Source organism: Pezoporus flaviventris, unplaced genomic scaffold (genome assembly GCF_033815535.1).
Source record: "Pezoporus flaviventris isolate CSIRO_AGI_PZ_B2104156 unplaced genomic scaffold, CSIRO_AGI_Pfla_v1 ptg000107l, whole genome shotgun sequence".
Classification (NCBI taxonomy): domain Eukaryota; kingdom Metazoa; phylum Chordata; class Aves; order Psittaciformes; family Psittacidae; genus Pezoporus; species Pezoporus flaviventris.
This window is the reverse complement of record NW_026892655.1, coordinates 1,510,931-1,535,714: the sequence shown is the minus strand read 5'-3', so window position 1 is coordinate 1,535,714 and position 24,784 is coordinate 1,510,931. Positions and strand designations below refer to the sequence as shown.

The 24,784-nt window shown below is 47.6% G+C and overlaps 4 protein-coding genes and 2 long non-coding RNA genes across 10 annotated transcripts in view; 3 read left to right on the top strand and 3 right to left on the bottom strand.

Annotated features, from left to right (window-relative positions):
• ATP5MC1 (ATP synthase membrane subunit c locus 1) overlaps positions 1–24,784 on the bottom strand; it is a 254,377-nt gene that overhangs the window by 89,421 nt on the left and 140,172 nt on the right. The gene's annotated exons all lie outside the window — the stretch shown is intronic.
• On the top strand, positions 1,484–5,542 carry HOXB8 (homeobox B8). Of its 2 annotated transcripts, none has more exons than XM_061477445.1 (2): positions 1,484–3,552; positions 4,327–5,542. In XM_061477445.1, exons 1-2 carry the CDS (start codon positions 3,132–3,134, stop codon positions 4,629–4,631), a joined length of 726 nt encoding a protein of 241 aa, XP_061333429.1. In that variant the 5' UTR covers positions 1,484–3,131; the 3' UTR covers positions 4,632–5,542. The 2 variants fall into 2 exon arrangements, with proteins under 2 accessions (XP_061333429.1, XP_061333428.1); XM_061477444.1 differs by having other exon boundaries at positions 4,324–5,542.
• Positions 5,608–11,211, top strand: HOXB7 (homeobox B7). The gene is given in 6 exon segments (XM_061477449.1): positions 5,608–5,814; positions 6,223–6,450; positions 6,655–7,172; positions 7,174–7,410; positions 7,412–7,463; positions 10,247–11,211. Coding segments are annotated over 4 exon segments (654 nt in total). The 5' UTR covers positions 5,608–5,814; positions 6,223–6,450; positions 6,655–7,061; the 3' UTR covers positions 10,501–11,211.
• Positions 10,852–12,301, bottom strand: LOC133281673 (uncharacterized). 2 transcript variants are annotated; one of them, XR_009747571.1, is made up of 2 exons: positions 12,086–12,301; positions 10,852–11,045 (listed from the first exon to the last, which is right to left on the bottom strand). It is a non-coding gene; the product is annotated as an uncharacterized LOC133281673 (long non-coding RNA). The 2 variants fall into 2 exon arrangements; XR_009747570.1 differs by lacking the exon at positions 12,086–12,301 and adding an exon at positions 11,389–12,034.
• Positions 13,463–24,784, bottom strand: part of LOC133281671 (uncharacterized) — a 29,235-nt gene continuing 17,913 nt past the window's right edge. Inside the window, exons 3-4 of one of the 2 annotated variants that reach the window (XR_009747568.1) lie at positions 18,668–18,720; positions 13,463–16,362 (exon numbers count right to left, since the gene is read on the bottom strand). This is a non-coding gene — a long non-coding RNA (uncharacterized LOC133281671). The remainder of the gene's footprint in view (positions 16,363–18,667; positions 18,721–24,784) is intronic. The other variant, XR_009747567.1, reaches the window with a different exon arrangement.
• HOXB6 (homeobox B6) lies at positions 13,607–23,448 on the top strand. Of its 2 annotated transcripts, XM_061477448.1 has the most exons (3): positions 13,607–13,746; positions 20,439–21,025; positions 22,323–23,448. In XM_061477448.1, the coding sequence occupies exons 2-3, from the start codon at positions 20,617–20,619 to the stop codon at positions 22,580–22,582; spliced, it is 669 nt and encodes a 222-aa protein (XP_061333432.1). In that variant the 5' UTR covers positions 13,607–13,746; positions 20,439–20,616; the 3' UTR covers positions 22,583–23,448. The 2 variants fall into 2 exon arrangements, with proteins under 2 accessions (XP_061333432.1, XP_061333430.1); XM_061477446.1 differs by lacking the exon at positions 13,607–13,746 and having other exon boundaries at positions 18,052–21,025.

Here is a 24,784-nt window from a genome sequence, read left to right as displayed (position 1 = left end):
GCAAAGGTTTCAAATTCTCTTTCAAATCTCTATAAACCAGGTATTTTCTGAATCAATGCTTTTTCCGAAGCCACCCCAGAAAATAAACCCGTTCCTCGGTGAGCAGCATTCTGGACGAGAATGTAACAAATTAACCCGACACACACAACAGAGCAGGATGCGATGTGTTGTTTTAAGAGCTTAAGCATCTCCAGGCCCTGTTTAAACGCTATAAAATGAAATAGAAATGTAAACAGGCATAGATGGGGAAAATAAAGACAAATCCTGTCCTTGTGCACTCGGGAAAAGGCAGAGCAGGAAAACTTCAGGTTTATCTAGGAGGGTTTGGGGTTCTTTTCTTTTATTTTTTTTTTACCCTTTTTCTTTTTTTTTCCTTATGAATTCCTAATAAATCTTTCCTCCACTGGGTATTTATAAATTATCTTCTCTCTCAGAGACATGCACACACACACATCTCCGCTTGTTTTTTCTTATAATAGAAACATTTTCCTTTCATCAGGAATCTGAGTACAGTATAGGAATGATTTAAGATCAGGCATTGATTTCTGGTGCGTTGGTGAGTTACCATTACATCATGACCATAAAATTCTACTCCACTTGATAAAAATGTTAACTTCCAAGAACAACTTCGCTCCCTCCTCCATGGGGTCCACATACGAAAGGGAATTCCTGTTATTTTTTACTTTACGAACTTCAATGGAAGGGGTACGCCAGTAAAAACACATAGGAGAGAGCTCATCTTCCAAAAATACTTCAGTCAATTCTTCTTTTTACATCTATTTGCCCTTCTTGAAAACTCGAGCATCCCCACGCCAGGCTGAGAAGCTCTATTTACTTGTGTGCACCATTTCGGGGCTTTATGTTCAAAGCCGAAACCAAAAGCTGCTCAATCGACAATAAAAGTGTTGGGGAAAAGAAAACGTCAACTTGTCTTTTGGAGGGGGAAAAGCCTTAATTATACCGCTGCAAGTACTCCAACAACAATAATTACTTGAAAAGGCTCTTAGACTCGACTGAAATTATCCCAACACAAAATAAAGGAAACGTATTTACTTAAATTATTTCTCTGAGGATGGTTTTAAAGTTTTACTCCTTTACTATCTTTGTTTTCTTTCTTTCTTTCTTTCCCCCACTCTCTTTCTTTCTCTCTTTCTTTATTCCTTGCCTATTCCCACTGCCAATTTTAATCCAATATTTTTAATTTTCTCGCCCAAAGCCCTGGCAAGACAGACTAACCGAAACATCGCAACTTTTTCCTCTTTTCCATGTTGTGGAGATTGAAAATAGTCCCTCGGTTGAAGCCAGGCACAAGGGAAATCGCTTTTAATTCACCTTTCCCGTGTCAAACCCGCACAGAAGGATGAAATGGGAAAGAGCAGAAATTTACCCAGTGCAAAGGGGGGGGGGGGGGGGGGGGCAAAAAATGAAATAATAGAGGTTTAAAAGAGTGCCTTTAAGTCTTATTGAAGGTTGAAGGATCGGAAAATAGAGCTGGGATAGTGAGAGGCTGGGGCAGCGCTGGGCTGGGGGGTTGTGTCGTTATTAGCTGAAATACGTCTCAGTAATATTTGCTGACTGCGATAAATGAATTTCAAAATCTACCCCCTGTGTGTTTAGATGGTGGAAAATTGCAACGTTGGCATCTTAGGGGTAAGTTTGCTCCGTTGTTACCAAATGCCAATAAAATAGAAAGCCTCTCACCCACACTCCCCCCCTCAATCCCCTCCTCCCAGTTTTCATTGGGGGTATCATGAAACAAATAATTAAATAAATAAAATGGAAGTTCTTGGGGAGGGGTTGAGGTAGGGAACAGCCATCAGCTACTGACCAGACAGGTTCTGGTCGGGGTGCGATAAGCGACACGACAGTTCCAGTCCCAATCGCCCCCAGTCGCATCTTGGCCAAATCCTGGAGGAAAAGGGGGGGGGAGAAAGGCGGAAAGTCAACCTTATACATGGGAAACTCTGATCATTTGAATTCAATATTGACACCTCAACATCTCGCTGCAACGCGGACGGGTCCAATCGAAACCTCTGGTTTATAGCAGTGGAAGAACGAACTCGTAAAATCCTAACGGCTTTTATGTAGTGCGGTATAAACAACAACAACATCCCCGGCTTTATGGCGTTTTATAGTTTGTTAAACAGTTTACAGCCTTTTTTGGGGCTATTACAAATGCAATTCCCTTCATGTGATAGTTAAACCTTTATCAATAATAAGGAAATTGATCATTAAAATGTTAAATATGACTACCTCGTTTGTTTTAAAATATGTTTAGGGTAAGAAGCTGTATGATTTGATAACTTGTATTAAAATACCAATTACATTTATAGGACCTTTTAAAACTGGTAGCAATTAAATCGTGTTCTTTTACAGTTTTCCAAAGCGACCCTGACATTTAAAAAGGCTAAAACTGCCTCGTTAAAATTTCGAAATTAACGACTGCGAGCGCTACTCTTTAATTTTCCAACACTCCCCAAAAATCAATCTTTTGGGTGGCCTAGGTATGTGATTTGTTGTGAGGCGAGCGATATCTCATTAATGGAGGTAGTTAAACATATTTAATCCGTATATTCACCCCACCTCCTTCCCCTTCCCCTCCGCTCCCTCTCTCGCTCCCTCTCCCTCTCGCTCCCCCTCGCTCGCTTTTCCTTCTTTATTCTCTCACACTCTTCCTTTCACAATCATGCGGTGCAGAGTCCGTGTGGAGTAAGGAGAAGCCAATAGGATGAGGTTTTGGTAATAGATGCAAATGATCATGAAAAGACACTGCAAAATATGAAACAACTCATTTGCGCTGAAGTAAATCACTGAAAACTGTTTATGAACTGGCATCTCTTCTTGGAAATGTAAAGCGAGAACTCTTTAAGTGGCGACTTTTTTTTTTTTTAGGGGTGGGGGGGGAGGAAGGAATTCAATATCATGCAGGCTTAGAGTTTTGATTATATCCTCCTTTTATATTCCTGGAAATCACAAACTGTCGTTGCTTTGCATCTTAGCGCGTTCTTTTTTTCCTAATAGATTCCCGAGCTCTGGGTTTGGTTGGCTTCTTTTTTTTTTTTTTTCCTTTTTTTTTTTTTTTTGGTGAAATTTTCTTCCTCCTCCAGACAAATATTCTTATTTCAATTAAAATGAGCTCTTATTTTGTCAACTCACTCTTCTCCAAATACAAAACCGGGGACTCCTTACGTCCCAACTACTATGACTGCGGGTTCGCTCAGGATCTGGGGGGCAGACCCACAGTGGTGTACGGACCCAGCACGGGGGGCACCTTCCAGCACCCGACCCAAATCCAGGAGTTCTACCACGGAGCATCCTCACTCTCCAGCTCCCCTTACCAACAGAATCCCTGCGCCGTGGCGTGCCATGGGGACCCCGGCAACTTCTATGGCTACGACCCCTTGCAAAGGCAGAGCCTCTTCAGCGCCCAGGACTCGGACTTGGTGCAGTACACGGACTGCAAGCTCGCTGCCAGCGGCCTCGGAGAGGAGGCGGAGAGCTCGGAGCAGAGCCCTTCTCCGACCCAGCTCTTCCCCTGGATGCGCCCGCAAGGTGAGGCGAGGTGGGAAGGAACCGAGGAGGCATTTCCCGAGCCCGGAGAGCTGCCCCCCGCGCTTTCTCGCTGCCCCTCTCGCTTGCTCGCTTTCTCTCGCTCCCTTTTTCTTCCCCAGTGACTGTATTTTACTGCTTTATGGGGGTAAACTTTTGCACTTGTAAATTGCTTTATAGTTTAATTACCCTGAAGGAGACCTTTTCTTCTGGGGGCTGAGCGCGCCTGGCTTTCTGTGGAAGGAAGCGTCCTTAAAGTTTATGGCACTTTTATAGCCTTAAAAAGCCCCTTCATTTTTGTTTTGCGTTTGGTTTGGGATTTCGATGGTGCTGCTGCTTCTCCCCGGGCTGCAGCTCTTTTTTTTTTTCTCTCTTTGCGGCATCCCAAAGAGCCGGAGCCTTCTGTTGTTGTTGTTGCTGTGCTGGTGGCGATGGTGGGGGTAATAATAAGTGTGCAAGTGCAGGCTTCAGCTAAGCTGCCCGGAGTGGGCTGGTGGGTGACCCCCCCTTCCGTGCCACCATCACCCCTTTTCCTTTAGAAGCATCTTCCCTTGTATAATATTCTACGGGAGCCTTTCCCTCTCCCTCTCCGCTTCCTGCCTTCGCTCCTGCCAGGCCTTTCTTCCTCCCCCTCCCGTGCCTGCGTGTGTGAGTGTGTGTGAGCGTGTGCGAGCGGGTGTGAGCCTGTGTGTGCTTATTCCCGAGCCTGGTTTATGTATCTTTCAACCTCCTTCTCTTCTTCCCCTCTTCCACCCAACCTTTGCAATTCCCCAGCAGCCGCTGGACGGAGGAGGGGGAGGCAAACCTACAGCCGCTACCAGACCCTGGAACTGGAGAAGGAATTTCTATTTAATCCCTACCTGACCCGCAAACGGAGGATCGAGGTCTCGCATGCCCTGGGATTGACAGAAAGGCAGGTCAAAATCTGGTTCCAGAACAGGAGGATGAAATGGAAAAAGGAAAACAACAAAGACAAGTTTCCCAGCAGCAAATGCGAGCAGGAAGAACTGGAAAAACAGAAAATGGAAAGGGCCCAGGAGGTGGACGAGGAAGGGGAAGCACAGAAGGCGGACAAGAAATAAAAGGATTTTTAAGGACTGAAAGGCAAGCGCTGCTGGGGTGGCGGAGCCCTCGAGCCCCACGTTAATGGCAGTTAATGTAAGGAAGGGGTGGGAAAAAAACCAACAATGCATAGAAAAGAGAAAGGGGAAAAAAAAAAAAGAAAAAAGAAAAAAAAAGAAACCTTTTATTGCTGTAAAACAATATAGCTGTAAGCACCACTTCCCTGATTATCCTTTGATACAATGAACAGTATGCAAAAGTGGTCGGGAGGTCTCTCCTGCCTTTTGCCAGTTATTAACTAGTGGTAGTGTAACGCAATAGCTTATGTAAAACATGACTGTGAAATCTTCTCTCTCTCTCTGTCTTTCTCTCTGTCTCTCTCTTCTGTCCGGGGGGGTGGGTTGGTTAACCTAGCTTTCAATGCTATAGGAGTTACGTGAAATTACATTTGTGCACTTTTTTCTTTGATTTTTGTTGAATTTCCACCTCTTTTCTTGTGGTTTATCTGTATGTACTGGAGGTAGCTATTGAGACAAACATCCCAACAACATGAAACTGCCTATTTATGCTATAGTTATCTCTCCTTCTCTCTTTGCTTTCCCTGCTTCTGTTCCTTGCCTTGGTTCGGCATTTTCTTTTTCTTTTTTTTTTTCACACTTTTTAAATGTCTCTTCAAAAAAAGGAAAAAAGGAAAAAAAAGAAAAAAATACAAGAAAAAAAGCGTTTTTTCTCTCCTTTAGTTAGCATGCGCACAGTGAAGCAAGTTGTAAAGTGATCTTTAGGTTAACTGTGAAAAAGAATGTATACTGTATACGTGAATTACTTTATTGGGGGAACTAATGATATATTTTGTTGTTCTTTCATCACTTTGTTCTATTGTCTAAACCTGGAAGCGGCGGAAGAAAGTTACAATAAAGTTTACAAGCGAGAATCCCGTGACATCATTCTTTTACCCTGCTCCATTTCCTCCAGGACCACTTTGATAGAAAGGAAATAAAAGTCAATTGTGTGGGAGCTGCAGCCCGGCCATCAAAGGCTGCTTTGCCCTGGCCGGGGCTGCGCGGGGCCGGGCTGCGGCCGGGCTGCGGCCGGGCGCCGCGGGGAGGGGCGCGCAGCGGCGGCGGCTCCTGCTCTTGTTGTGCTTCCCAGCAGAGCTCCTGGGTGGTGACAGGTTGGGAGGCTGTGTGGAAATCCTTCCTGAAGGTAACGTCTGCTGTTTTGCTGCTTTTCCCCCCTCCCTTCTCTTTCCTCCTTTCCCCGTCTCCCCCCTCCCCAGGCCCTGCCAGACGAAGCCCAGCTCCGGGTCCTCCTTTCCCTTCCTCCCACTCAGCTCCTTGCAATAAAAAACCAGACGTGTCAGTCGCGCAGTTGAGCTGTTTTCTGCTCCTGGAGCTGCCCTGCCATGGAGCAGAGGAGCGCGGGGACGCACACCCCCCCCCCCCCCGCCTTGAAACATAACCTTGGGAAAGGAGAAGCAGCATCAGCCCCTGGTCCACAGCCCCCATTGTCTGGTGGCTGCTCCTGCATGTATAAGCTTTGCCTTCTGCCTAACCCTCCCTAAGAAAAAAGGAAAAAAACCCCACATTTTGGAAGCTCTCCCTGCTTCTCCAGCAGAAATCAAAGCAGCCAGCTGGTGAGGTTTGACTTCTAACTGCAACTGAGCCCCGCAGAACCGCTGACACGCCGAACAAGGGATCTGTATACACTCCTTTTTCGCAACAAGAAAAGCAAATGCCAGCTCGATACGAAGCTCAAAGCCTGTGGCACTGGAATAGATTACAGATAGAGCTGAATGGCATTTGGGGAAAAAAAAGAGCCCTGAAACTATTAAACTATTAGGTATCAATGAGACATTTGTCTTTTTTTTTTTTTTTTTTTTTGGGGGGGTGGGGGGGGGCAAGAGGGGGAAGAGGGTCAGTGGGGGGAGGGAATTATGTACAGTCTTGTGAAAAAGTACCTCGGAGCCGGGGAAATGGTGCGAAGGAGGGAATTTTAGACGGGATCAATAAAGGGATAAATAGAGCTCCCTTCCTTTTCCTCCAGCAGAGAGAGACCGAGAGGGAGACGCTGGTTTATCAGCAACGTGCTTTTAACCCCCCCCCCCCCCTCTTTTCTCTTTCTCCCTCGGTCTGATTCTGAGCTGAAAACTGATTACAGGTTGCTTATCGACTCCAGCACAATTTCACCCCTTCCAGCATAGATCTTGGAGGGGTTTATATCGCATCAATTATTTATCATATTTTATAAATCCAGCAGCTCTACAGCTTTTTGCCCCCGAGGAGGGCGCGGGCGGCGATTGGCGCCGCCGGAGCCACGTGCCCGCGCGTCACCGGGCCGGGAGGAAAAAGGCTCCTTTTGGTGTAAATCTGGACTCTAATTCCGTAATATATCACGGTACCTCGTAAAACCGACACTAAAACGTCCCGACCTACAAATCACCCGGCCAAATTATGAGTTCATTGTATTATGCGAATGCTTTATTTTCTAAATATCAAGCCGCAAGTTCGGTTTTCCCATCCGGAGTCTTTCCCGAGCAAACTTCTTGCGCTTTCGCCTCCAACACCCCAGCGAACGGGCTATGGGGCCGGATCCACGCCTCCCTTCGCCGCCTCCATGCCCGGGCTGTACTCCAGCGGCAGCGCCGTGCACCCCCAGCTCCCCAGCATGTATTCCTCCGGTTACGGCCTGGAGCCCGGCTCCTTCAACATGCACTGTTCCCCTTTCGAGCAAAACCTCTCCATGATGTGCCCGGGAGATGCCTCCAAGCAGAACTGCAGCAAAACGGACCAAAGGGACTCCAGATTTGCAAAGCGACAGTAACTTCCGGATCTACCCCTGGATGAGGAGCACAGGTAAGCCCCAGCCCCCCAAAGAAAGGAGCCCGGGGGGAGGGAGGGAGTGTAAATTATTTGATGGGAGTGCGGAGGGGGGGGGGGGGGTGGAGGAGGGGGAGGGGGAATTGTCCCCAACTCCTTCATGACGTTTCACTGAAAATGCATCTTCAAAAGAGAGAGGGGGAGAGCGACCACCCACCCCACCCCCCCTCGTGCCATAAAGCCATCCTTTTAGCTTTAAATATTTATTGGTGTTGCTGGGGCTGTGTATGTGCCATGCAAAAGGCAGTTTGTCTTAGAGGGGACAGGCAGAGCTGCAGAAATAATGGCCAGCCCCTTCTTCTCTATTTACGGGATAGAGATGGTGATACCCCCATGTAGATGTAGATCCTGAAAGAAACTATTATGGGAGGCGCTTGCAAGCTTGTTTTTGTTTCTGTTAGTCTGGCAAAACCTTCATTTGCCAGTCCCTCCCCTCACTCCCCCAGCCACAATATCTCCGGAGCGCCAATTAACCGTAGCGTGTTTCCATCGGGAACAGCAGCACATCATTCCCGGTGCGATTAAAAAGCCCCGCTCTCAAAACCGTGACACTCCGGTCGGAATCCGGATGGAGGAGGAGGGATGGATGGTTGGATGGATGGATGGGTGGATGGATGGATGGATGGACGCATGGATATAGTGGAGAGAGCATGTTTAGCTATGTCACACCCTGAAAAAATTCATTGCGGAGGGGTGCGGTGCAAAGTTCCGTGGGACCGCGGGGCGGCTTGGTGTGGCCCTGCCGGTGAGCAGAGCAGCGCAGCCCCGCGGAAGGCCGCGCAGCGCTCCGCGAGAGCGGAGAGGGGGAGGCCCGACGCAGAGACACGATGCACACGCTGTGTCTCGGAGCCGCTGCCCTCGGTCCCCAGAGCGCTCCGTCCCAGGGTATTAATGTCAATTAATGGTTAATAAATATCCATTTCTCCTCGAACGGGAGCGGCACCGGCTCTCCCTGTTTCCCTCCTCGGTCTCCGCTTTGGTCTCCCCGAGTTCCCCCTTGACGGTGACCCCCCCTCTCGGAGCAGCCCGGCTTCTGTCCTTGTGCACGCGTGATGATGTTTACAAGAGTGCAATCCCAAGCGGGGGATGTGGAAGGCGCTGCTGTCCCAGCTGGGAGCAGATGGGAAGGCGAGAGTCTAATCTTCAGCCGTCCCCGCCTCGTCTCTGCCCTGCCAGACATCGTTCGGAACGGGTCTTAGTGACCCTGGGCTGAGGGGTTGTGGGCCCAGGCTCCCCGCGAAGCCCAGGGAAAGGAAAACACCGAAGCAGCCAATGTACAGAAGCTTATAAAGGCAGGAGTTACCCTCACACTTATTTGGTGGTCAGTTCTTTCCATTACCTGCTCCATAATTCATGCAGTTTACAGTGGGTTTATCAAAGACCAAATATTTCTGGTCATAAACACTTCATCTCTGCTTTTATCTGGCTTTAGATTTAAGAAGCCCCCCCCTTCTTCACCCCCGTTTAGTCTGTGACGCTGCGAGGGTCAACACTGGAGAGGAAACAGGGTAAACGTGGGGTCCTGCACTCAAAAAACCTGGGATACTCTGGGATCTGCTGAGCCTAAAACCAGAGAAACTCGACCTCGGTCGTAAAAGAGGGGTCGTCGTCCCCCCCGCTCCCGTGCCTCATGCCCACTGTGCGATCGCGCTTGTGGAATTTCATCAGCGAGCAGAGATAGAGTTGTCATCCCTATTCAGCAGCAGTTTATGGCTCTCCCCTCAGCGGATTTTACAACCCACATTCCACGACCTGCACAGTTTTACTTTACAGCTAGCCTGGCTATTTTGCCTTTTTTTATCCCTCTCCTTTTAATGACTGGATCTTTTCTTCTTTTAAAAAGAAAGAGGGGTGGGAAAAAAAGAACAAAAAAAGAAGGGAAGAAGAAGAGGAGTCCAGTGGAATGTGTGGAGAAGAGGCCGGGAGCTGCTGTTCGCCATCACCTCTGCTCGGGGAAGGAATATGTTATACTAGAGAGATATGTAGCATTTGCATATAACATAGAGTTGGGATCACAAACACCATATTGTAGAACTATTTCCAATCAGGCTGCAGGAAATGTCTGGTGGAAGGGAGAATTAGGAGCTGGGCCCTTTCCAAGCCCTGCTGCAGGCAGCTGGGGGTGAGAGGAAGAGTGGGGGGAGTGTTGAGGCTCTTCTCATCCATGTACCCCCCTGCAAGAGGGGTAGCAGCTCCCCTTCCAGCCCCAGAAGTCACTGCCTGGCCCAAAACATCCCCTGAAATAATTAAGATCATCACACACCTTCCAAGCAGGCACCCTGATGACAGCTTTAAGAGAGGACAAATAGTTGGATTTGTGTAGGTAGCAGATGCGTCTGTGGCTCTGCTCGGCTGCGGTTCCATATTTATTCCCCAACCAGCCAAAATCGGTGGTGTTTAAATGAAAATTAAAGCAGGAGCTGAGTGTTTGAGCCGTGCTGCGAGGGCAGGAAACTTTCTGAAGTTTGCTGTTCGTTCGGAGACACGCCAAAAAAAAACAACACGGCTCGCTTTTCCGAGATGAAGGGGAATTAAAGCTGAGGTGGTTTGGGGCCTGAGAACGTGGAGGGGAAAGCCTCGAGCAGAAGGAATCGGTCTCGTAAATTCAAAGAAGGGATGTCGCAGGTTGCACAGTTCCTCCGAGGGCTCTGTCCTTCCATGGGGCCCAAAGGCAGCAGTGAGAGAGCAACTAGACCATAAGCCCACAAAACATCTCTCCCTGCCGCCCCATCTGATCCGAATCTCCATTTATTTCGCAGGCACCGACAGAAAACGCGGCCGCCAGACCTATACCAGGTATCAGACCCTGGAGCTGGAGAAGGAATTCCACTACAACCGGTACCTGACGAGGAGGAGACGCATCGAGATCGCCCATGCTCTGTGTCTCACCGAGAGACAGATCAAAATCTGGTTCCAGAACAGGCGCATGAAGTGGAAAAAGGAAAATAAAACTGCCTGCTCCGGCTCCAACAGCCAGGAAAAACCAGATGCGGAGGACGATGAGGAAGAGTGAAAAGGGGCAAGAGATGGAGGCAGGAAACGTGGAAACCCACGCGAGAAGGAAAGAGGGGGAAAACACATAGAAAAAAAAAGACTATATATTAAAATAGATAAATGATAAGTCCATAAGTAATTAAAAACCCTAGGAATGATACTTTGTGTTTCATGACACTGAAAAAAATACTACCTATATTAAAGTCTTCTCTTTTTTTTTTTTTTTGTACAATAGAATGATGATCTACCTATTCCTGTGGCTTTAGAGTCAGAATAGACACACTTTTCTATGTGAGTCTTCCTATAGTCCAAGTAATTGGTAAAGCTCCGTTTGTACTTCGCTGTGTATTTTCGGTATGAAGTAACGTGGTCGTGTTTAGCACCTTTAATTTAGAAAACGTGATCTGAAAAGTCTGAATGCAAATTCTGCTTAGCATATAGAGTCCTGTACATAATAGGAATGATGGTTACTCCTTCTCCCTGCAACCTCCGCGGTTCTTTTCTCCCTGCTATGCTCTTTCCTCTGTGTATATTTTTATCTGGATTTCTTCGTTGTTCAAGTCTCTACGAAAACAAAAAACACAAAAGAAGATGAATTAATATTGTGCTACCTAAGATGTTGTATATCAAAGTAGCAAATTATTTAATGGCGACGAGTTGCTTTTTTTTTTTACCCTTGTCTGTGATTATTATTATTCGAAATAAAAAGGAAATCTCCAATAATCCACAACCGCGTTAGGTTCCTACTTGATTTCTTCTTTAAAATAACATACGGGCTTTTAGAATTGCTTTTTCCCATCTCAAATAAATGTACTAAAAGAACCTTTCAGATTAATACATGCCCCGATCTATCATCCTAAACTTCTCTCCTATTTTAGGACAGTCACTCCTTGGAAAATTGTAGTACCTTTCCAATAGATTTGGCGAATACAGTAATGTAAAATTGACATTCGGGGCTCTAAAGGTGGATTGGTCTCCATTCTGCCCCTGTGACTGCGCTGGCGCTGTGACTGAAGAAGACAAGGCATAAAAGGCGAACGTAAAGAAGCCAGAATCACCCCAAATGGTCTTTCCGCTCCTGGTTTTAATTTTCTTCTTCTCGTAACTAATTTGCAGAAACTCTATCTATTTCGCCGTGCCTTTAGGATTTTATTTTGTCTCGGTTCTCCCTCCGCCCTTCAATTACTTTCCTGCGGACTGGAACTCTTTCATCAGCCCCAAATAGTGTTTAGCATCAAAGCGCGCATAAAAGAAATTAAAGCAATTAAAGGCAGGAAAAATCAACAATGCAAAACAAAAGGAGAGTAAACCTAAGCACTTGCGCAGGGGCGCATCCTCCGCCTCCCTTTCCCCCTCCCGCCTCTTTATTTACATTGCCAGTAAAGCTGCGGATTCCTCCCTCGGAGGCTCCGCGTAATTTACTCATAAAACGCATTGCGCAAGATGCACAAGGGGAAAAACCTATCGCAGCCCATGGTGGAAGCAGCCAGCGGGGCCTTTTTGCACCTTCTCCATGTCCCCCCCGCCCCATCTTCCACCACCCACAACCACCGATGCTCATGCCCAAAGTGAAGGCGCGCAGCGCATCCTTTAGCAGGTTTTACCCCAAATAAGACGCCACGTCAAGCATCTGCGCGCCCACGTCTCCAGCACAAACTCGCAGTCTACGCGGGATGTACTAATTATGGGAAGCCCGTCATTAAGGGGAGCAGCTATTACGGGGTTTGCACGCTGAAAAGGAAGGGAAATAGAGGGAAATTTCCGTTTTTCCTTGGTGAAACCCCTTGGTGCAATCCCTCTTCGGGAGCGCTCTGTGCAGAGCGGGGATGGGGAAGGGAAAGAAAAACTAAAAAAAAAAGGAAAAAAAGGGAAGAAAAGGGAAAAAAAGGAGAAGCAGTCCCAGATATTCCCCCTCCCTTCCCCCCCCCCCCCCCCCGGTTCCCGGACTGCAGTGGCCCCCCCTGACACCGACCTCTGAGCGGGATGGGGGGGCGAGTAGGAACTGGGGAGAATTCCATGAAAATAAGGCAAAGGGAGTCACAGTTCCATGTGCTAAAGCCAGGGCAGGGGGTTCCCGCGGGGTGACCCACCTTACCGGAGCACACAGACGCACCCTGCTATAACAAGGGCTGCGGGGGGCTCGGAAGGGGTTCCGGGGGCTCTTTGGGGGTGTCTGGCCCGACCCCCCCAGCCGAAGGCCACGCTTTCATTGCCTCTATTTGCCTCCCTTCCCCCCCCTCCAAATTCTGATAATTGCCCCTTTCAGCAGAAACGATCCCAATCGCATCAAGAAAAAAGGAAGAAAGCAAAAAAAAAAGACATCCAAATCCCAGCGAACCCCACTGTTTTACTGCGCCTTTCCCCATGTAAAAACCAACGCCAGCCTCAAGCTCTTTATTCTGGGGGGGGCTCTCATTGTTCCTAGCCTAACGTGTGAAGAGCATTTCGATTATTGCCCTCCACATACCCCCCCCCATGCAAACCAAAGGGGGGGGTTGGAAATCCCTGAACCCCCTTTTATATTCTTTTATTTTTGTTTAAAAGAAAAAAGATGGCGGCTAAGAAAAAGGCTGCTGTTAAACCGGTCATGAAGAAATGCAATAAATTCCTTGTTGTTTTATGAAAATTTACAACTTTGTGATAGAACTTTATGAGTGGCTGGGTTCTGGGATTGGCCAGAGCCGGTCATGTGGACTGCTAACCGTGAACATGAACTTTTTATTATTTCCCATGTGGTTATATTGCACCATTCTTCTGTCCGCTGCACCTTGGGTCGGATCAGTGTCCTCTATAGGGCTCTCGCCTCTTTATATTTTTTTACTTTTGTGTATAAGCTCGATAGGGCTAAAAGAGGGGAGCGGGGAGGGGGGAGCAGCCCTGCACACACCCGCACGCACCCCCAGGCACCCATCTCCGCACGCACGTAGGAAAAGAGTTGTAGGATTTTTGGTTATTCATTTTATTTTGATTTTTTATTATTATTATTATTATTTTTTAATTCCTCTCTTAATTTGCTGCTGATCTGGAATCTCGGTAGCCATGGAGGGGCAGAGGAGGTTCTGGACCGAGTGGAGGCTATCATTTTTCAAAGAGGGAAGTTGCTCCATTTTCTATGCAAATGACAGAAATGCAAGAAGCTCTCACAAGTCAGAGAGGCGACCGACGGCTCTCAGGTTGGGACAATATTTGTCAGCTAACAGATAAGCAAACGCTGTCTCCCTCTCCCTCCCTATTTTACTTATGCCACAGAAATGGACGTCAAAAGGTAAGGGAATCATACGCTTCTCTTCGTTTAATATTTTCTTTGAGAAAATGCATTTGTCAAGCTGCCTTTTCTATTCCATTCCACATATTCTCTGTCCAGGGGTGGGGGAGAAAGAAAAGGGTGGGGTGATGAAAAAGGGAGGCACTTTAAGAAATCAGGGATGGTGGAAATCTGTGTGACAATTTTCCTTGAAAAGCGTAGTGTAAAGGTGAAAGAAAGGGAGAGAGAAAAAGGGATGGGGAAAAGGTAGAGACATTGAGAGAATGAAGGGAAGAAATAGAGGAAGAAAATAGAAAGAAATAAGGGGGGGGGAAGAGAGATTGAGAAAGAAACAGAGGATTAAAATAAGAACGGAAATAAGGAAGAAAAGAACAAATAAAACAACGGAATAAGAAGGAAAAATAAAGCCTTTAAGGTCACCTGGAGATAGTAGACTTGGAGTGAAGGATTTTGCAGGAGCTTGGTGGTGGAGGCTTTTAGATACTGCCTTTAAAAAAATAGCAAACCCTTTGCGGGTCGTTCTGGTGGTTTATTTTTTCTCCCCTCGCAGAAGCTTTTGCCAGTTCGCCTGTTCCTCAGGCGAGCCCCGTCATTTGGCGAAGTTTGTGTGGAAGCCAGTTGGGTTTTGCGTTGCTCTCCAGGGTCATTATTATGTGGGTGGTTTCTTCGGAGAGGGCAGCTCGCGGCGGCCTCGAAAATAAGGCTCTGGAAATTAGTTAAAAAGAAAACAAATAAGAAAAAAAAAAAGAAAAAAAAAAAAGGAAGAAAGGGAAAAAATAAAGGGGAAAAAAAAAAGGTAATAAGAATGAAGCCAACCCCGAGCGCAGCGCTCTCATTGTATTTCCACACACCCCCCCCTTGTGAAACTCCCAAATGAAGCTGACGTTGCGATGCAATAAACCTCCATGTATTTAATTGCGTTCCGCGGTGTTAATGGGGTTTTACGGCTTTCCCGGCCGGAATACTGGCTCGGGTCTGAGCCCCACGGCGTGGCGGTGCTTTTCCATACCCGGTAATGCGCAAATCTCCCCTCACTCTGTGATACCCTAACGCTTATCTTCGGGTTTAGGAAAAGGTTTGTCTGGGATACCTGTGATTTTAAATGTGGAGGGTTTCATCTTCTTGTTTTTGCGAGATTTCATGGGGGATTGAATTATTGTACTAATTGCTACTGTTACGAGGTGATTTTTAAATAAGATAATGTAAGAGCCTGAGGAAGTGAAGCGAGATTGAGTAAGGAGAGATTCATTACTTAAGCATAAACCATTTTATGACGTGACGATTTATCTCGCCCTAAACTGTCTGTGCTTGAATATTGTGTGGACAAGAGTAAATGATCACAAGCCGCGGAAATAATAAACAGAAAGTCATTTTTAAAAGCTATTTCTTCCCGAACCTGTTACATTTTTCATAAATCACGGGGAAAAAAATGAATACCGGTTAAAGTGCCTGTTCTCCCTTTTCCTAAGCCTCCTCACGTTCGTTGTTTGGGGTTGTTTCTTTCGCTATTCGTAAGAAAAAATATATTCAAAAATCATTTAATTTAGGAAGCTTGCTCCAAAACGCTTTTATACCTATTTTTTCCCTATCCTGCGTGGTCAACCACTTGTGGAAATCCCGCATCTCACTGCGGGCAGGTCTTTTTTAACCATTTCAACACGGGATGAACGAGAAATGCTTGTGCACCCCCCCCCCCACCACCCCGGGGTGGAGGGATGGGGGGTGTCCGCGCTTCTCCCGGCCGGGTCCCCTCCTGGAATCCTCCCATGCTTATTTATTAGGGAAGATAAAATACAGCGGTAGAGGGGAGCCCCCCCCGCCGCTCCCTCCCCCGGGGCTGCCGCCGGGGCTCGCCCATTCCCCGCCGTCTGCTGCCATCTACTGTCGGCGGCGGCGGCCGGCGGCTCCCGGGGGGCTCCCGCAGCCGGTGTCCCGGCGGGGGGGGGGGGCCTTGCCCTGGCTGCATTCCCGTCACCCCGGGACCGCAGCCTCCGGTCCCACTCCTGGACTCGCTTCTCCTCCACGGTGCCCGGTTCCGCACCGAGCGCGGACTCTCAGTTCCGCGTAGGGCCCAGAGGCGCTGGGCATGAGCCATAGGTCGCCCCCGCTCCTGTGCACCCGCATGTGAGCCACGAGCATCCCAACACGCGTGTCGATCCGTACAGCCCCCAACCTCTGCTGGTGCGCGTGTGAAGCCGTGTCACGCGTGTGCAAACACGTGTGTGCTCACACATGTGCGGCCTCTCCTGTGTCCGCATGCACACGAGTGGGAAAGGCGGGTGGCCGAGCGTGAAACACGGCTGCGAGGCTGGTTTAAAACGGGGTTTTTAGCTAATCCTAAAAGGAGCGTTTATTATTTCTCGCTCCCAGTGGTCACCCCGAGGGGTCTGTCAGGAGCACGGCCTGGGGGTGGCTGCTGGGTCCAAGGAGTCACCCTTGGGCTCCCGTGGGGGCTGAAGGGACAATGCCTGCCTGTTATGTTCAAAGGTTTCTCGTTGTCTCCCTTCCTCCCGCTCTCTTTCTCCCTCTCGTTTTCTCCTCCTGCCACACAGTTTCCTGGCAACTGTTTATGTCCAGACGAGAGACATTTTCTCCAAGAAAGTGAGATGCCAGGGACTATGGTAAAGAAGAGAGCAAAAAAGAAAGGGGGGGGGGGGTGGCGGGGTGAAGTTTCTCTCTTCTGACCAGCAACAGCCACGATTAACTTGTTCCATGCTGCAACTCCCAGCACCCCCCGGCATTCGCTTTTCACATTACATGATCCATCTCACTTTTTCCTCTGCTTTTCCCTGCTTTCCTAATGTTCCACCTCGGCTTACTACTTCCCAGAACTTGCTGTGGCAGAAATGCTTGGGTTGGATGTGGTTTGAGTCCCCCAGTGCCCCTCTCCTCCGCTTCAGTCCCGACCCCCCCACTCCCCCTTTTTTTTTTGTTGTTGTTAATAATTAGCTGCACTCTATAATGGAACAATGGCAGATTATTATTGCTTCTTTTCAAAGATGCCATTAACCAGGTTATTATGCACTGCACGGGAAGTCAGGTAAATTAAACTTAAATTGCTGGAAATTAAGTTTCAGGCGGTTATGTGCGGGAAAAGCGGGTATTTTATATTTTTTTTACACCTTCAGGGTCATTGTTTTAACTGCTCCAGCCCTGGAGTTCTGCACGGCTCTGTCGGGGCTTTTTTCCGATGTGTTTTGGGGTGTACATGAGCATTACAAGAGAGGTTTCTCTGCTGCCAATAGCTTTCTATGTCTGACTCCAGGAACAAGGGGGGTTTTCAAGTGTTTTCGTGGTGTTGGCTTGACTTTATGGCTGCAATAAGTCCCTCGGTAGGGAAACCCCCGCTGTGTTCTCACTTCAGAAGGATCGGGAATTCCAGCTCCACATGAAAAAAAGCGAGTTTCATTTTTTATTGGAACCAACTGCACTGAACTTTCTACCAAGCTCCTGGCGGGTTGAGCTTTCACACAAGCAAAGCTCTGTTCTGTTTGCATGTTGAAATATTTGGGTGTTGTTTTAATCCTCTCATCTATCTGCCTGGCTCTGCCTGGTGGGATTGGCGTTCTCTCTGGCCAGAAAAGCAAAGCGACAAAAAGCGAGACCTTCTTGGGCAGAGAGCTGGGGTTGTACATACTGTAAATACTTCTCTTTATCTTTATTTATGCCCTGCCAGATGAGTGATGTCTGTCAGGAGGGGAAAGCCGGCTTCCCAGCGCAGTTAAGTGTGTTATACCACCTTCTGGTGCCTCTCACAACTTCCCCGCTTTATTGCTCCTTCTTAGCAAAAACCCTGTGCTGGTTTTTGAGGCGATGAGGCCAGAGACTGAACAAAACCGTGCCCACCGGTGCCCCCCCAAGACGGGTCTAACTTCAGGGCTGCTGTGCAAGCTCCTTTCTGCAGCCGCTGCTGCTCCGTGTCTGCCTACCCCAACCGCCCCCCCACCTCGTGCTGGCTCTGGAGGCGTCCAAAGAAAATAGATTTGCAAATTCGGGTTGGGATTTACCTTCGGACTTGAGCGGGGACGGCGGGAGAGCGTCTGCTCAACAGCTACACCAACAACGCAACGTTTTAGAGCTTCAAACTCCATTTTTTAGAAGCTATTGAATTGGGAATAGGAATCCACCTCTGCGCTGAGCACTCAATTCGCTGAGATTTAGTGCGGTTTAAGACCTCTACTCGTATTTAATATGTATTAGAGGTGGCAAATCAATTAGACCGCGGGCCTGACCCTCAGGAACATTCAAACTATGACAGGTTTTGGGTTTGATTTCTGTTTTGTTTTGGGCGATTTGGTTGGTTTGTTGGTGGGTTTGTTTTGTTTTGTTTTTGACGTTGAGAACCAAGTTTTCTTCTTTCCTTTTCCTTCCCCAAATAGCCCTCTTTAGAGCCATCCTTCTCAGAGGCAGGACTTGTTCTTTTCTATCTATAGCGCATCGAAGGTGTCAGCAAGAAGGAATTAGCAAGCGGCCAGCTTTAATTAGTGCATTTTAAAATGTCGACTGACAAACTACATAAAAAGCCCGTTTCAGCCACAAGGCCACTCGGATGAGCAGGATTGGGACCTGGGGGTGTGAGAGGGTTTGGTTTTTCTTCCCCAACCCCCTGTTTCCAGGGATGTATTTGCAGAGCGATGCCGAGAAGTAAGAGAAAATATGAGAGCAAACATTTCCAACAGATGTACTCACGCACTGGATTATCAGCGCATCCCATTGCTTAGCCCCAAATTTGCATGCAGAGCTGATGATGCCAGATCATCACTAGGTTTCAGAGCTACAAATGTTGCGTAACTCTCTAATCAAATGTTGGAGCTGCTCGGCTCCTGCACAGCAGTTAACTTCGGGCTCTCATCCCAGCCTTTTCCCCCTCTTCTCTAGTCATCGTTCCCTTTCAATCTCACTTTTTGTTTGTCTTGCATACCAATAAAGCAGATCTACGTAAGTTTGGGTCCATTCCATACACAAAGGGAAACTCTGAAAGAACAAATATAAGAGATATCAGTCAAAGGGGGTGGAGGATGGAAAACTGTTTCCTTTGCATGTTATTTCCTTGAATTATAAGGATTACGTTTCAGTCGAAATGTTCATTGCAGCCGTGGCATGAAACAATCTTGGCTTTGCTGCTGTAAACATGATGTTTAAAATAAATCAGCTCGTAATAAGATACCACTTCGGTAGATACTTGGAGCTCCGTCAGTGAGAGCCGCATTGGCAGCTCTGCAGACACCATGTAATATATGTAATTCTAGATTTGGAGCGCACACATTCACACATTCAAGTACAGGGGAGTGCGTATTATAAGGCGGGTCATTTCACGGCATGTAAGACTCAAAGACAGATGGCTACAAATTCGGACAGGAAACGAATCCTTGATAAAAGGCGAATGATCGGGGTACAGTCCTGGCTTTAATTTAGGTGGCGTTTGGTGATATTTTTGATTATTTTTTATCTTTTCCTGTGAGATGGCTCTGATTTTCCCGTGTGAACAGAGGGAAGGCGGAGATCAGAGATCCAAGTCTACCTTGAGCAAACAGGGATCTGAAGGGGGGATGCACCAGGTAGAGCAAAGCACATCTCTGTCGAGGAAAACCGAGAGAGGCACAGCCCAGAGCAAAGGGCAGCTTTTAGGGCGACCGGGAATTGCTTGAGATTTTGTGAATTGTCCTTTCCAGCTTTTTAACTTTGCGAAATAGAAAAGGCTGCTTTTTTGCGACGGGAATGAGCTCAAAGGGGGCTGCAAACCCGCGGGTTCTGTGCGCACCTCCGAGGCAGCAGCCCCACCGCACCGCCAGCTTTGCTCTCCTTAAACCCCCCATCTCGATCGGGAACGATCAATAAACTCAGCTTTGGACCGTAACCCAGGGCTGCCTCTTAGCCATAAAAGGTCGGGCATAGATTTGGTATTAACAAAAAAACGCAAGAGGGCACAATGCGGTGCCGGACTCCGGAGGGGATAGGGATTTAACGAGGGATAAAGGAAATACTTCGATTTTCCATTTATCTCTCGCGTACGGAGCTTTTGCAGAAAAACAAAGGTAAAAAATACAATATATGAAAAAGGGAAGGTCTGCTTCAAGCGAGAGCGGATTTCCTTGGACGGGGAGTGCTAATCCCTGGTAATTAGACATACAGGAACCGAAATAAGTTGTCAAACCCGATTTCTTCTCCTATAGCAAATCTAAGTTAAACAGCCCGGTGAGATCTCCTCGCAAAGTTCATACACACGCACAAAAAAACTTTTTTTCCTCCCCTTTTTTTTTCCTTCTTCCTTCTTTTCTGTAACTGTAGCGAAGTAAGCAGCCATGTCAGGACGATTTGCAAACACTTAGGGGTTAAAGTGTTCCGAATGCGAATAACTGACTTCCCCCCCCCCACTTGCAGCGAGTATTTGTGTCTGTTCTGTGTGTGTAAATACATGTAGGCGCACAGACCGCCATCCGTGCGACGAGCTCTCGCACACCCCCGCGCAGAGCTCCGGGGGAGCGGGGGGGAGATGGGGGGGGGGACGGACACGTTTATTTATTTATGGAGCTCGGAGCTCGCCGGGAATGTTTCTTTCGGCAGATATTATATATTTGGTTAAGGGGGTGCTTTTCTGTTGTTTAAAAGGCAGGGAAAAAGGGGTGGATGGTTTGTTCTTGGGGTCCCTGGTGCAATCTCAGCTCCTCATGGGTGCTATTTTGCAACCTCAGGCGCCTGCTATTGGTCAGCCCCTGATCAGATGGTTGTATTTCCTTGTGTCCCTCGCTGGCACCACGCCATCTCCCTTCAGCTAAAACCCAATCTCCGATATACTACTAATAGCTAAACCACTTGGACTATAAAACACAACAAATCATAAAGCCGGGAAAGGACGGCAGCCTTCTTCCAATGAGTTCTTATTTTGTCAACTCGACCTTCCCGGTGAGTCTGGCGGCGGGGCAGGAGCCCTTCCTGGGACAGATCCCGCTGTATCCCTCGGGCTACGCGGACCCTCTGAGGCACTACCCCACCACCTATGGAGCCGCGGGCGTTCAGGAGAAGGGCTACACCTCCTCCCCTTACTACCAGCAGAGCAACGGAGCCTACAGCCGCGGCTCCGCCTGTGACTACGGGGCTGGAGGGTTCTTCAGGGAGAAGGACCCCGCCTGTGCCCCCCCGGCGCTGGACGAGGCGCCCCTCGGCCCCGAGCCGCGCACGGCGGACTGCGCGCACGGCAAAGCCGCCTTCGGAGAGAGCGAGGAGCCAAAATGTTCCGCCCCGGTTTACCCTTGGATGCAGCGGATGAACTCTTGCAATAGTGAGTTTACTCTTTTACAGAAATAAATACATCAATCTCCTCCCCCCCTTTCTTATTTGTTACCGCCAGGGAGAGAGAGAGAGCGCGCGAGGGAAGCAGGAATAAGCTTCACTTTGGAGTCCAAACTTCCAGCGGGGAAGTTAGGCGGCACGAGACGCTCCAACTTGCTCCTGACACGCACCAAAACTTCCCACCGCTCAAGTATCCCCCCCCAGAACTTCCCTCCATACACACTTAAAAAGTTTGCCCCCCCATTTAAACCCCAATGTTGTGTTTCCCCCAACACCCCCCCCTTTCTGATTTCCCCCCACATTCCACTTCGCGTGTCACTCAGCTACAGCGATTTGTCTCTGTCTTTCCTCCACACGCACAGGGAGATATCTTTTCTAAATCAGATCTGGATGACTTTACACACACACACACGGACCCACACCCCCACGCAGCTCCCTTTCTCGCTCTGGACTTAAATCATATCAAAGTGTTTAAATATTTGAAAGGAGAGGGCTACATTTTTAATGAAACTCACACATAATGAAAAGTCTGCCTGGGGAGAATTTTTTTTCCACCCCCTGGTGATATATGACTTCTTTAAGTGCTGTTTCCTCAATCAGGAAAAAAAAAAAAAAAAAGAAGGGGGGGGATAATAAAGCCTCACCACCCTCCTTCCCATGTTTAGATGCATTTGTTGCCTTTTAAGTTCCAAATTGACGTCCATTAGCGCAGGGACATAAAGTGTTGTGTCCTCTTTAATGCAGAGTTTGGGCAGATCGATTCACTTCATTATTGCTTAAATGCTCCGATCTATTACAGTTGCCGGTAGGGTGGAAAACAGCGCGGGCGGGCGGGGGGAGAGAACACCTTGCGATTTTTCATCCCGGAATCAGATAGATCTTGCCCTGTCTCCCCAGCCCTGCCTGCAGCCGGGCCAGTGCAGCACGATCCCTGTCTACAGCTCGGCTGCGGATCCTCCGCGGGTGCGGCCCGGCCAGGGGAGCTCCCTTGCGCGCACGGATGGGGTCACCGGCCCATGGGGTGATTTTGGGGTTGGCCAAAGCCTTTGGAGGGCAGGGGAGCGGGCACACACCCCTCCGCATACCGCCGTGGTGAGGAGTTTAGAATCCAGAGAATTATCCGGTGTCTCCGCGGCTCCACTAAACCGCGGGGCTTTCCCCCACTCCCCCCCCCCCCTTTTTTTCCTTTAATTTCTTTTATTTTCCCCTCCCCCCCCTTCCCCTCCCCCTATTTTTTCCCTATTTGTTTCCTATTTGTTTCCTTTTTATTTTTGCGGGTGTCACAGGTTCTTCCTTCGGGCCCAGCGGCCGCCGAGGCCGCCAGACCTACACCCGCTACCAAACACTGGAGCTGGAGAAGGAATTCCATTTCAACCGCTACCTGACCCGGCGCCGGCGGATCGAGATCGCCCATTCCCTCTGCCTGACGGAGCGGCAGATCAAAATCTGGTTCCAGAACCGCAGGATGAAGTGGAAAAAAGAGAATAAATTGCTCAACTCCTCGCAACTGAGCGCGGAGGAGGAGGAGGAGAAAACGGCGGAGTGAAAGTAGTATTTAAAACCCCACACGCAACAAGAACACGTTAAAGAAGTAGAGAGGGAGGGAGGGAGTGTGTGAGAGCCGTGAGGATGAGGGGGGTGTGGGCTGGCTGCGAGGACAGGGAGAACCTGCACATTGGTGGGACAAGCACTCTGAGCAGCGGCCACAGCTAGAAAGTTTGGGCCACCAATGCCATGGATTCCTGTTCCCAGTGTTCCGGCGAATCCAAGAAAAAACAGGGAAAAAAAAAAAGGAAAAAAAAATCAGGCTTCTAGATGCGTTTTTAATGATTTTTCTTCCTTCCCAAGCCTCCCACTCACCCCACCCCCCCAACTAATAATAATAATAATACGAAAGTGAAGAGAGCGAGAGGAGGAGGGAAAGAAAAGGAAAGAGAAAAGACAAAAAAAATAAGGACTCCTACCTGTGTTTCTACCCTTGGTGTCACTGTTAGTAACCTGCTAACTCTTGTATTTAATGGAAGTGCTGCAATATATGTCATTTGGGGTGTTTATTGTCTTAATTTTGTAAAAATGTTTCCTGCACGGTTGACATAGTTGGGTTTTTATTTCATTTTTTTGCTCCTTTGGTAAATTAATCAAGCCCTGGGGTCTTCGGAATTAGTTTTATTATAGGATTTTGGGTTTGCTTTTGTTTGGGTTTTTTTGTTGTTGTTGTTTCTTTTATATATATATTATTTTTTTTTAAGGAAAATCTACTGAAAGAATGAGTACTACCTAAAAGGATGCAAAAGCAACAACAGCAATGGCAAAAAGTTCTATTTTATTAATTTTTGTACGTGTTGTGTTTGAAGTTTGTCTTAGGTATGACCATGGAATTCTCTAATAAAACAAGGTCTTCGAGCTCACGCACACCACCCTGTCATTATTACTATTATTATTGCTCTTCTTCTTATCTTTCCCTTTTCCATAGGGAACTTGCCATTCTTAAGGAGCAGAGAGCTGTAACGAAAGCCTTGCTGCTCTCTGCCTGACAATGTCTTCTAATCTGCAAGGACAAGCAACTCCAAGCACACGGAAGTTACAGTGGAGAGATAAATCTGGTTTTCCCTCTTTTTGTCTAATCGTAAATGGAAGCCCTTTTCACCAATAGTATTTCCTCGCTGACATTCTGCTTTAGTATCGCTCTTTTTTATTGTTACAGTACAAAGAGTTATGACGAAACGCTCGCCATATACATAATAAATCAAGGAAACAGGCAAAAATATGCTCTCATTTATCTACCAAAGATACCTAACATTTGCCTAGCATCTTTCAAACATCTGGTCCCTTACTTCATATCCCCAAATCAAAGTGAGGTGTATTGCAAAAAAGTCCAGATTTCAAGGGGATTTGCCCTACGAAACGAGTAGCTTCCCAGCTCCAGGAATACAGCCTGCATTTAGAGGGGAAAATAAGGTGGGAAAGAATCTAAACTAAGTCTGAAGAGCTTTTTTTTAGAAAAGCAGATTTTTATTTGAACTGGAAAGCGTTTCCAGTGACTTCTCCTGTGCTGGGGGGGTGGGAGGGCTGGGGACCGCTCCTGCTCTGGCCAAGGAGGAACCTCCTGCTGCAAACAGCAAACTTTTCCTGGGTTTGGGGGATTAAACGAAAGGAAGTGCTTGTTCTGCTGAGGGTTAGGACTGGAAACAAGCTACCAGCCCAGGCTGCTTCGGATACCGTTTTCTGCAGCTTCACGAGGGGAAAACGCGAGGAACGAGGATACCTCCGGGCTCCCATTCCCTTTCCCACTCTCCACACGGAATACCTATGTATGAATGCATTCCCCCGTGCCACAAGCTGGTTTAATGTCACTCACTTTTAAAATCAATTCATGCAGAAGCTTCACAGCTGTAGGACATTTACTATTATTGCCACGCTTTTCATTGCCCGTAATTATTATAATTATATGTCACTTTCAATATGGCGCATAATTTCCAATGAGTTGCAGACAAGCATATGAAATTCCTAAACTGCCTTGGGAAGAAAAAGAAAAAGAAAGAAAGAAAGAAAAGAAAGAAAGAAAGAAAGAAAGAAAGAAAGAAAGAAAGAAAGAAAGAAAGAAAGAAAGAAAGAAAGAAAGAAAGAAAGAAAGAAAGAAAGAAAGAAAGAAAGAAAGAAAGAAAGAAAGAAAGAAAGAAAGAAAGAAAGAAAGAAAGAAAGAAAGAAAGAGAAAGAAAGAAAGAAAGAAAGAAAGAGAAAGAAAGAA

Excerpts from the sequence above, each read along its gene's own strand:
- HOXB8 (XM_061477444.1), top strand. The coding sequence starts at position 3,132 with ATGAGCTCTTATTTTGTCAACTCACTCTTCTCCAAATACAAAACCGGG. Across the intron at positions 3,553-4,323 it reads CCCCTGGATGCGCCCGCAAG|CAGCCGCTGGACGGAGGAGG; the intron begins GTGAGGCGAGGT and ends GCAATTCCCCAG.
- HOXB6 (XM_061477448.1), top strand. The coding sequence starts at position 20,617 with ATGAGTTCTTATTTTGTCAACTCGACCTTCCCGGTGAGTCTGGCGGCG. Across the intron at positions 21,026-22,322 it reads GCGGATGAACTCTTGCAATA|GTTCTTCCTTCGGGCCCAGC; the intron begins GTGAGTTTACTC and ends CGGGTGTCACAG.